We start from the raw sequence: 12,128 nt of genomic DNA, 5'->3' as shown, positions 1-12,128 counted from the left end.
TGTTTACATCTGACTTGGATTAAGGATTAATGAGTCAAATACGTTTCCAAAAGAAACGAAAGACCTTTCCAAAAAAATAACACTAGTGCATCAACTAAACATTTGCACATGCTGTACTTTATTGTAGGTTTCAATATATTAAATTGTGTTTAGAATATATTATTTAATATGTTATATTACATTTAAATATATTAAATTCAGCAAATAAATTGTAATTGTTTCTTAAATTTGGCAGAAATGTGCACTATTTAGGTTTGTTCTATGCAGATGTTGTATTAACTTCTTTTTACTTTAAAAACAAATCAACAAAACATGTCATTTGACCAGGGCTATCCAAACTTTTGTGTACAACTGTTTTAAAAGGTGTAAGGGTAATAGAAGTATACATATCCCTGGAAATATAGTAGACACTTCTGAAAAAAAGAAATAATTAATACATGATGAGACACATTTAGTAGGTTGAAGTGCTTCATGAACCACAGCAATGTAATCAGAGCCACTGGCTCATTGTGGTGTTAACATTTAATCTTATGTGGCATTTACAAGGTACTATGTACAACAGGCAGACCATATACTGTTAGTAAAAGTGGCTTTCAACAATATGGAGAATGAGTTTAATTAACAAAGAAGCTGGAAAGCTATGCTGTCATGTAATTTAATTATATCTAAGATGTAGCACCTTTAATCCATTAATCTACTCACCACACTGGTGTTGAGCAAGGCTGAGACGTTGAACACTTTATCCAGGTGAAGGGCAGAATAAATCCCCCTGTTCTCCTTACAGTTACTGGAATAGAGAAGGAGGGGCAGTTAAGACAGAAACTAAAGTCTAATTAGCATCTACAGTTCAGTTATCTGATAAAAACACTGTTTTGCTCTGAATAGTGCATTTGTTATTGTTATTCTTTGCTGCCCTCTGCTGGAATGCACAAGTGTTTACATGAGTGTAGCGCTGCAGTGATAAAGAGCCCATATATGAAAATATATAATATCGGAAATCACAACAGTTGAAACTTTGTACTTATGAAATTGAGTTTCATCTGATGTGCAGACACAATGTCACATAAATGAATCTGCATCAGGCTTGTACTGATTAATCTAAGATTCAAATGTAAACTGTTTAGCCTGATTTTAACCACAACAACTTTGGTTTATCTCCAAACTGTTATGTTTTTGACATGTTTGACAGCAGATGTGATCGGAAATTGTGTTAAAGGACTCATATCCTACATTTATATTATTTATATTTATATTTCTTTCATGAGGTCCACTTATGGTTTTGTGTACTAAAAAACTAAAAAAAGGCTAAACTTATTTTTACATGACTATTTTCTAATTTTCCAACCTCTCTTTGTCTCTTTGACAGTCGGTTTTTCTTCCTGTGCGTTTAAGATTGATATATGAAAACAACCGCTGTTCTGACTGGCTGCCCTGCAATCTGCTTCAGTCTGAACTGAAGCGCTCCTTATAGCTTCAGTGTAGATGAGTGGGCTAAACTGCTCCAGACTGAATAGGTGTATAATGTATTGGCATATAAGTGTTGGCTGTCATGACTTCACAGAACTCAGAATGGGCCATTTTTGCAGCCTACTTACCCATATATGGACTATACACTGTTAGTAATAAAGGTTCTGTGCAGGTACAGTTTTTGTGCATCAAGGTACAAACAATGTAAACGTACCCTCAAAGGTACAAAAGTGGTTTTAAGGTCCAATTGTGTACAAGTTTTTTCCAGATAAAAAGTACATACTTGCACCTTTTTATAACTGAATGTTTTAAAACAGAAGCCTGGAGATGAGACGGGGTGTGTGGAGTCAGTACAGCTTAGAAAATATAATTTCAATGGATTATTGTACAGTTATGTTCCCCTTGAGGGTACCACCTCAGTGACAGTTTACTACCTTTATTTCTGAGAATGTATGGAGTAAATAGTTTGTTTTGAAACCTAAAAATGTTTACATACGTTAAACAACTTCAAAAATTTTATTAAAAGTGAGAAAGATTTGGTTTCCTATGACATAACTTTAAAAGCTTCAATGCTCATCTTACTAAGATGACAGCTAGACCATTCACCTGTACAGGTTTTCCACTGTGAGGTCCATATCAGGATCATTATACAGGTAGCCAGGGATGAAGTTCTTCCATGTAGGGTTCACCAGGTGTGGGGTGTCCAGCACCTAAACAACACAACAACAGTTTAAAATACATTCTAAAGCTGAGAATTTGACATATCATCTTAAGATCTGCTGTTCAAAAGAATTATATTATATTATATTATATTATATTATATTATATTATATTATATTATATTATATTATATTATTATAGTAATCATAAAGATTATGGAGTACAGCAGCTTAGGGGTTTAAGTAAACATGTTTCAGTTTGTGATGTCACAACCATGAAAGGTTGTTCTTGCAGTTCCTATCAAGCTGAGTACTGAAAGGTGTGCTTCTAAACTTTACACAGGGCATGGTCTCCTTTATTTAAAAAAATGGAAATTTTGTTTTTCTGTGATATAGACCTGTATGTTAATAATTTATATTCAGCATCTACAGTATCCTGAAGTCGATGGAATATAGTGTTGGTGCAGTCTTGCCTTGAAAAGCTGCCTAGAGTTGAAAGGCTCGCACACCAGCTTCTCCAGATTGCCCCCCACCACGAACGTGGCTGTCACCACTCCCATGAGCACCCAGGAGAACAGGAAGCTGAAGCCCACCCCACTGAGAGATGCAAGATCAGTACAAGTTATAGATCCAAGGCCTTAGATAAAACCCTGAAAACTTAGACAGAGCACACTTCTAGCACAAGTCAAAATCTGCACTTACGCCATGAGCAGGTTCCCTCCGGTGTTCGACACGCAGCCGCGGGTCGTAGGAGAGGCATGTCGGTCAAATCCCAGAATTCCACACAGCAGACCAAGAAAATTGAAGGATAAGATGAGCACCACCATGCAGCAGAGGGTGATGCAACAGATCCATCTGCAGGTGTTTCATTATCAAAAGAGTTAGAATAAGGTTATAAATCAAGAATATTACAGTAGATGTAAAGAAATGTAAAAATATAACCAACATTTAATGCATACGGCATTGTGAAATTTAGGCCAAGTAAGCCTATCAAACCTAACTTCTCATTGGTAAAACATCGAGAGGCTTTGTCTTTGTCCTTTTCAACTCTTTTAAATCTGCTGTCAGAGTAGTTGGCCTGCTTGCATATCCATGCTTGCCATAGTAAAATGACCAGGCTTTCTGTTTGCGACAGTGTTTTCTATCACTGTATTAAAAAGCATCACGCTGTCCTTTTATTGGATGCACAGCAGTATTTTCTGAATGGGCGCATGCACACTTTCAGAATGGAGTTCACCATGCTATGGGCTTATTACTGATTTCATTCATCAATAAACAAAGTATATTTCTATTAAATGCTAGTTTGTGTCAAAATAAAAAATCACATTATTAAATGAGAAAAGCAGATTAAAAAAAGAAATAGTCACTTTTTGTGCCTCAGCATTAAAAGGTTGTCGTGTACTAAAAAATATATGCTATTAAATCCTTTCTGAGTCCTATCAGTCACATGGCTAAAATACCTGTAGAAGTCTATTTGGTCGATCTCTGGGTAGATATCTTCAATGCGTGAGTGTGTGTGACTGATAAAAACAGTAAAGTTGTTCAGGGAGCTCTGGATTGGGAACAGCCTGGAGAAACTGGTGATGTTGCTGCCAATGCCATCCAACAAGCCTCTGACTCCTACAAACATTCAGAAAACATGAGACGAGAAGGATTTTGTTTTAAGCATATTGGCGCATGACAGATTACGTATGGCGTATAATGGGTGGAAGGAACATGCGTTCATGTGCCTGACCTTCTGCAACATTTCTGGTCTGGTCTGTAACCATGGTTGGGGTATCATTAAAGGCCAAGAGCCCCTGCAGGACCAGAGATAAAAGCCTTAGAGAAAGAACAGCTTTTCAAATCCATGAGTCTAAAAACCATAAACTAAAGTACACTACCCAAAGATAACCTAGCATACAGTAGATAACTAATGTGGTACCCTCTGAACACTGAAGCTGAGATCAGTCTTCAAAACTTCATTCACTTTGGTCAACTGGTCAGTCACATCAGGCAGCTGAAAGATACAATATCTTGCTCAGTTTTTCAAGGATGAAGGAATTTGTGAAATTAAGTCAAGACAGCATGTGTTAACAGGGCTAAATCTATGTATTTCTCGCATTTTATTTTTTCCCTGAAGTTATAACACCATCATAATTCATTTTCACACTACATTCCGTTCATATTAAACTGCTACATTCCGTACCATATTAAACTGCTTCGAAAAGCAGTCTAGGCTTAAAGCTACACTATGTAAGATTTGGAGATTTGGCAACATGTGGAAGAACATTCTGTAATGTTTGTTGCACTTGTTTAAATTGCGATTTCGATATAAAAACAATTCATCTTTAAGCCCTATTCAGACATCTTCCCAGAGTGGATGAATCTGATGATTCTGAGGGTGTTAAAAGTAGAGGACTCAACGAAAACTCAGTTAAAACTGATGGATGCATTTTATGAGTGAATTATCTACTATTGTCATTGGAATAATGTTGATTTTGCATTTAAGACACTGAACCGGATCTTTATTTTGAGCCTGTGATGTTAATTTGTAAAGATGCATGACATTGCCTGAAAAACTGATCCAACACTTATTTTTCCAGGCTTTACGCAGCAGATTCATTTTAGTGTTTTTTCTCTTCTGATTCAAATTCAATTAAAAATCTTACATAGTGCAACTTTAAAAGTGGATCACAGTTACGATATATTGGCCTAGTTTACTTATATGGTATTGAGGGATTGAGCTGTATGTTTTGAACCTTTAAGAACGTTTATATGATACACCAAAAAAGGAAAATTCAAAAAGGCATTTTTCATGATATAACTCCTTTAAAAAGAGAGACAAGGTGAACTGCACCCCAGAGTAGTTGGCGCTGATCTCGAGCTGGGCGAGTGAGCTCCGAATACTGCGGCAGATTTGCGCTGTGGGCGAGAGGGTATCTGCACAGGCCGGGTCGCTGAGAGCATTGCTGAGGCCTGCTCGCACCACGCTCAGGTTAAACTGCAGCTTCCCCGTGCCCTCCTGTAGAGTCTCCAACGTCACACTCACGTTCTCCAGAGCTTCCTTGGTGTCCCGCATCACTGTGAGGGTGACACACATACAGTTACTCAGACTGACTGTTAAACACATTAGCAGGCCTTCAGTATAATTTTTTTCAATTTTTAAGAACATCATTGACATGCAGCAACAACGCTAATCAAGGAGATCAGGGGACGACGCTATCACACTTCACACTTTAATTTGAAAAAAGATTTCAAAATGATAACAGTGCTAACACCGAATTACAACTAGCTGGGACCAATAGCATAAAGCTATTCAGCCCCTTCTAGCTTTCATTCATAATCAGCAGTGTTAGCATTCTGAGTTCCTTTAAAGTAAAGTAATCCTTTAGATTTTCCACAAGCACAACTTAAATATCTTGAGGACAGCACTCAGGTTGGGCAGGTTCCACTGGGCAAAGGTATTACTCAGGGAAGTCAACAGCCAGACTGAGGGGGAAAAAGAAAGGAACCAAGCACGTTCACTGGGATGAGGCCATAGGGAGAACCAGTCGGGGTTTAGCAGTGGTTACCTTTCATGGCTTTCTCCACTTTGACTAATTGGCCAAAGACAAGAGAGAATTTTAAGACACTGACAAGTGAACTAACAAGAGAAGAACCTGTTGGCGTTATAACAGTTTATAATCCACAGAGTTATTGCAGGGATTGTAATGCAAGAGAAATAAGATAATGTTTAACCCTTTAGAAGTCACAATTATCACTGGCATGTTATGATTTTATGTTAATTATTTCTCACCTACAGCTGGGCCTGGGCAATATGACGATATTCACTGTTATTGTGATAAACTACATCACAATATGCTATCATCAGCATTTTTAAGACACTAAATAACTACATTACATTACAAAAACAGCATAATTAGATCTTATGGCATGCGGCAGTCCCCTGGGCCCTAAAGATGGCAGCGAGAGCCAACAGGAAGGCAGGGCCCGAACTGTGGGCCCAGACGAAGGCCTGCGAAGACAGTGGGGAGACGATGAAATCCGCAAAGGGAAGGAGGGACACCGGTCCCGCGGCGAAGCCACTTTAATTTGCCTCATGTTCGGCCCCAGCGGCCATCGTCCGGGCCCAGGGGATGGTTGCATGCCACAGATCTCTTTAATTAAATTTAGTGCAATATGTGAAAAAATGAATAAAAATGATTGTATTTGGTTGTTTTTAATGTGACACTCCTGATTAAGACTGAAAGAAAAGAGAGAGAGATAAGGGGGTGGTGCGGAGTGACTGGAGAGGGCTTGCACTACCTCCAGCCATGTTCAGCACTCCGTCCAGAGCAGGTCGCACCTCTTTCCCCAGCTCCTCATGTATCCTTCCGCCCAACAACACACCTACATCTGTGCACACACAAGCCTAATGTCAGAACACATGCATAGGAAGCTACATACACTCCTAAAGATAAACGTTCCTACATGGTTACTGGCCTGGATGTACTGTTCTAGGAAACATCTTTAATTCGTGTACACCTTACATCAATATTACATCAGGGTTCTTCATGTCTGGTCCTGGAGGGTGGATGTCCAGCACAGTTGGATGATTTCCCTGCTAAAACATGCTAACTAAACCTGGCAATTAACAAATGAGTTTAACCAGGTACGCCTGAGCAGGGCAACCACCAAACTGTGCTGGACACCAGACCTTCAGGACCACAACTATAAAATCTTTGTTTATATTATGTGGAGATTCTTAACACTTTAAAAAGGCTTTTCACATTTACAATGTCTCATATTCAAAAATGGTTCTTTAACCTTTTCGCAGTACCTAAAAAATGCAGTTTGGACCAATTTGGAGCTCAGTTGAACTAGATAACATATTTTCTTTAATGACATGGATGTACTATATTTCAATGGAAATGTGTATGATTTACAAAACTGGAAATGAACTGGATTTTTGTCTTAATAGGTGACCAAGAAAATCAACATTCATGAGAGTGTCAACATTTAGAAGTACGCAATTTCTTTATATCAAGGAAGCTGCAGTTGTGCTGTTTTATCTTGGCATGGTGGTCTTTGTGGTTGTGGTGTGAAATGTTTTCAGAGCGGAGGGTTCTCACCTCCCCTTACAGCCCTCATTGCTCACTAGCAGCTCAACACAGTGTCCTAATTAATCTGATAACAGAGTTATGGGGGAAATATGTTATTTGATTATATTAATTGAATATATCCAATGTGTTTTCCACCTGGCTGCTGGAATGACCACTAGGGGGCATACAGTAAAAGGCTAAAGAACTATCCATTGAAAAGTTCTTAAGGGAGCCTAAAGCAATTCTTCACACCATAGAATCCTTTTTGACATCTTTATTTAAGCATGTAGGACACAACAGCTGTACTTACTGTCTAGGTCACAGAGCACTTGGTCCTTTGCAGTGCCATACTGACTTATTAGATAGTCAATTTGCTGTGAGAGAGATGATAAAAAGAGGTGATTCATCCTCCAATTTAGAAAAAAATGCCATTATCCCATTTTTTTTGCATAAAAATACACAGTTACGACACTGTTATTCCCCCTCCTACCCTTCCTTCCTGAATGAATCCATGTTAAAAGAACATTTAGTCACTGAATGCTACGTAAAAATCAATCTGAAGTTAATATTTTGGAGAAGAATTTAATAACATTTTTTCCTTCTTATGTAAAGTAATAAGTATGTGAACTTATTACTACAACAACAAAACAGATTATTAGACATCCAAAAGTTTGTAGACACCTGCTCAACCAAAGTTTCTTCTGAAATCAAGGGTATTAATAAGGAGCTTGCCCTTGATTTTTCACAGTAAGAGTCTCTACTCTTTTCAGAAGGCTTTACACTAGATGATGGAACATTGCTGTGAGGATTTGATGGCATTTAGCCACAAGAGCATTAGTAAGGTCAGGTACTGATGTTGGATGATCAGTTCTGGATCTCCAACTCATCCCAAAGATACTGGATGGAGCTCCATCACTCTAGAGAACTCAGTTCCACTGCTCCACAGCCCAGTGCTGGGGGGCTTTATACCTCTCTAGATGATGCTTAGCATTAGGCATGGCGACCTCGTTTGTGGCTCCAGAACGTCCCATTCTATTGCTAATGTCTTTCTATGGAGATACGTAGCCTAATGCACTCATTAGAAGGAGAATCTGGACACTTTTGGACATAATGTTATAGTATATATCCACTCTTGCATCAATCACAGTTCATGAATATGGTGAAAGTTAAAGCCTTGACTGTTTACCGTTGGCGTGTCATTGGCGAAGGTATGTAAATCCCTCAGGTTATTGTTTACCAGCCTCCTCATAGTCTTTAGCTGAGAACTCAGGTGCTGATTGGCTGCGTATGCGCACAGGACTCCAGCTCTGTAACCAGGGTAAGAGAATAAAACAAAAAAATAATCATTAGAAATCCCCAAAGTTCTTCTTCACATGACGTTCTCCAGAGGACTCATTATAAGACTTAAAGTAATTAGACCGGTAATGACATGCAGCACCTGTAGGTGGCAGCTCTCACACATCACAAGAACTCCTCACCTGTTTTCTGTACAACACTCACTAAAGTCATCAGCATGAATGCCAACATTCTGATGTTCTTACACTGCTGTGTGTCTGAGATGATCTTCATTCCACACTAATAATAAGTCTTCTGAGAATCAAGTTCATCATGATGTTGCAGCAAGTTTGTGTGCAGATGGGGAGCGAAGGCGTAGATGCCTTTTGTAGCACAACCTGCCAATTAACACAAACAGAACCTTCATCTCACGAAGCCAACAGAACACTTCAAACAGAGAGTGATGGCTGCGATTCTGCTAATTAGACCTGAGCAGCTTCGAGGGACGACTGCTCTTATATACTGCTTAACGGCAACTCATTCAGCTTAATTCCACTCAGTGATTGAGTGTGGTAGCACAAATTTTCCACCGCCCCAGGACGCAGTGGGAGGCGTGGGTATGAAAAACCAAGCGGAGAACAGGTTCAGATTCACCTCTGATCAGGCTGGATTTTCATTGCTGCGCTTTGGGCTTATGTAACAATGTGAAAAACCACAGGGCTCTTTGCGAGAACTGCGTCAGCCACATGAATCATTCACAGTGCTAGCAGAACACAACTCTATAATTGGCTCCTTTAGCTGGAATCATGTACCACAAATGAACAGGAAAATTAACACACTGGCGTATGACCAGATCGGCCTCAGCTTCGAGGGACTCTGGTCACATGACTGCAAACCATCTGAAATGGTCTGTTTCCTGTCTGAGGAGGAAGTGAGCGAAAAAGCTTCCCATCTAGACCCAACTTCAGGGAAAAAGCATCATCACTAACCTCTGCTCATTTTAGTTAGCGAACTGTATGTGTCATTTTGTCTGAAAAGATGATATGACCACTGTAGCCGTATGAGAAAGTTTAGGCCACCCTTTTCAATTTACCTGTTTGATTTTTAATCAATGAATAACACTGATTATCTTGCGACAAAGGCACACGTTGAGGTGTGGGATGTATTAGATCCTAAGCGAATGGTCATTTTTTGTGCTGGATGCCAGAAAAATGTGGTAGTATCCGTCTGCAGACTGGCACTTTTAGACACTCACTTTCAGCTCCTTACAAGTAAAAGGTAAATATGGCCAGATGACTGGGTTAGAGCATGTCTGAAATAGTAAGGCTCACTCCGATCAAGCATCTGTGGGATGTGCTGGAGCAAGAAGTCCTATATGTGGCGGCTCCACCTCACAACTTACAGGACTTTTAGAATTTTCTGCTAACGTCGTGGTGCCAGATACCACAAGGCACCTTCAGAGGTCTTGTAGAGCCTCGGTGGGCTGGAACTGTTTTGGTGACACACGGAAGACCAACGGTTTAGTAGGCATAATGTTTTGACTTATTGGTGAATATAGTCGGCAAAGCTGAACCATAAGCTGAACAATATCAGACTGAGAACTAAATAGCAGGAGATTAACACACTTATTGTATGTTGCACTGCAAAGAATGAAATGATGTATAAGCAAATACTAATCTAAATTCTGAGGAAAATTCTTTGTGGGATTTCATTTATGGTCACAGGTTCTGCAATGAAGACTGTACAATTAAAACAATCTGACAAAAGCCCTATGATGCAAGAAAGCAGTGGGCCTCATTCACCAACTGTTCTTAAGGAGAAATTTCTTTTTAAAACCCACTTATGCAGTTTTCACAAAGATTCTGATATTCACCAGTGTTTTCTTATTTAGGATTAGTTCTTAGGTAAGAACAGAATCTACACACACTCAAGAGCACAAAGGTGCAAAGAACACTGTGGTTTAGGTGCACGTCACAACTCTGACGTAGACTTTTTCTTAGAACCTCTCAAGAACAAAATTAAGAAAAAAGGAAGATATTGGTGAATGAGGCTTAAAGTTCTGCTTGCGTTATGCATCACCGCCAACATCAGTGCATGTCACTATTGCCGCTACCTTTGACTTGCAGCGTTTTTTTAATGTTTTGTATTTTATAAATAAAACTCTTGCATCAGTTACATGCTGAGATTTTGGTCCAACGTTTTGGAACCTGGAGCTGCCGGTAAAGACGTTACTTTAAGCATCTCAATCCTCAAGTTCATGACAAAACTGTTGAAATCCACCACATTTTTGGGGATGATCAAATTACAAGAAGGAAAATGAAATATCTTGAAAGTATTTCTCACAAGGAAATGTGTTTTCTGTCTTGTTGGGTGGCATTTGGTGAACCCACTTCACTAGCCTAATGCTAGTCTATTTGCCATTTGCCACCACCATGTTATTGTTCGGAAGTGTGGCACCTGTTGCGTAAAGCTGATGCAAACACCTGTGTGATCATTCGATCTGGCCTATTTGGGGTAATTTGGGGAACTTACACAGATCCTTTATTCCCATACAAATCGGCCAGTCTAATCACACACAAATTACTTTACCGGACCTCCACCGATTTTAACCCATAACCAAAGAATCCTGGATATATAGTCTTTTGTGATCAAGGCAGAAATTATAGATTGCATCCCGTCTTTAAAGTCAGCTTTGATGTTTGGAGATCCCTGTGCACCATGCTGTCTATTTGAACAACGCCACACTACAGACCAAGGGGCCTCAAAATGGCCACCTCACAACAAAGAGGCTTTGTTATCCCCTCTCCCTCCCCCTCACGTTTGCTCTCCTTCTCCGTCTCTCTGTCAGTAAACATGCTATCTGCTGAGCCCAGCAGGGTCAGGAGAACCAAGGCAGGCGAAGAACAAAGTAGCATAAAAGATGAGACAGAACTTGCAAATTCATGCCACATGAAGTCTCTGAGACACCTTGTCAGGAGACACAACCTGGGAAAAATACAGTGGCTGCTGAAGGAAGAGTGTGAACCCATCACAATTCAGGCACACAATCTCAAGAGATTTAACTTTCCAATTTGCCTGAAACAATCTTGAGACAGCACCACCATCCAGGCGTGACAGCACCAAAATAAACGTGTAAACGAGAAGTGACACCTTATTAAGATGAAATTGCCAGGGCAGTAGGATCGTTATTTGCTGTCATTTTTGGACAAAGCAGCTAATTTTGTTTGCGGGAGGGGGAACATATCAAAAGAACGTCAGATTTGAAAATTAAACATCCTCGGCAAGACGCCTAGAGGGAAGAGCGAGATCACAGCACACACTGTGCATATATTAAACCTTTCTAGCTTCACGCTCATCTCCTGATACTTTGCATATGCATTTCTGGATATGCACCTTTTTGAAAGCTGCCCCCAAAAAAGTCCTGTTTGGAAGTGCAAAATCTAATTTATACAGTTTTGCTCTTACAAATACAGTTGATTAGTTAACACTTGGTGTACGAAACTTGTTAATTCAGTTTTGCACTGAAACTAATGTAGCTAACAAGCAATGGAAACTTTCAGCTAGGAATTAGCATTGCACAAGCTGCATCATCCCAGATTTGCCTCAAATCACATCAACCTATCAAACAGACTTGCTTATGTGGTTTATTACACTACTTGACATA

The 12,128-nt window shown here is 39.5% G+C and overlaps 1 protein-coding gene across 4 annotated transcripts in view; it reads right to left on the bottom strand.

The window, feature by feature from the left end:
• The window catches only part of prom1a (prominin 1a), a 106,275-nt gene that overhangs the window by 20,743 nt on the left and 73,404 nt on the right, over positions 1-12,128 (bottom strand). For all 4 annotated transcript variants that reach the window (XM_036568791.1, XM_036568792.1, XM_036568793.1 and 1 more), the window contains 11 exons: positions 8,376-8,496; positions 7,500-7,563; positions 6,414-6,503; positions 4,966-5,189; positions 4,051-4,125; positions 3,862-3,925; positions 3,587-3,746; positions 2,829-2,981; positions 2,600-2,723; positions 2,074-2,177; positions 703-787 (listed from right to left, as the gene is read on the bottom strand). In XM_036568791.1, coding sequence (XP_036424684.1) covers positions 703-787; positions 2,074-2,177; positions 2,600-2,723; positions 2,829-2,981; positions 3,587-3,746; positions 3,862-3,925; positions 4,051-4,125; positions 4,966-5,189; positions 6,414-6,503; positions 7,500-7,563; positions 8,376-8,496 — 1,264 coding nt within the window. The remainder of the gene's footprint in view (positions 1-702; positions 788-2,073; positions 2,178-2,599; positions 2,724-2,828; positions 2,982-3,586; positions 3,747-3,861; positions 3,926-4,050; positions 4,126-4,965; positions 5,190-6,413; positions 6,504-7,499; positions 7,564-8,375; positions 8,497-12,128) is intronic.

Source organism: Colossoma macropomum, unplaced genomic scaffold, assembly GCF_904425465.1.
Source record: "Colossoma macropomum unplaced genomic scaffold, Colossoma_macropomum, whole genome shotgun sequence".
In the NCBI taxonomy this organism is placed as follows: domain Eukaryota; kingdom Metazoa; phylum Chordata; class Actinopteri; order Characiformes; family Serrasalmidae; genus Colossoma; species Colossoma macropomum.
This window is presented reverse-complemented; position numbering and strand designations above follow the sequence as displayed.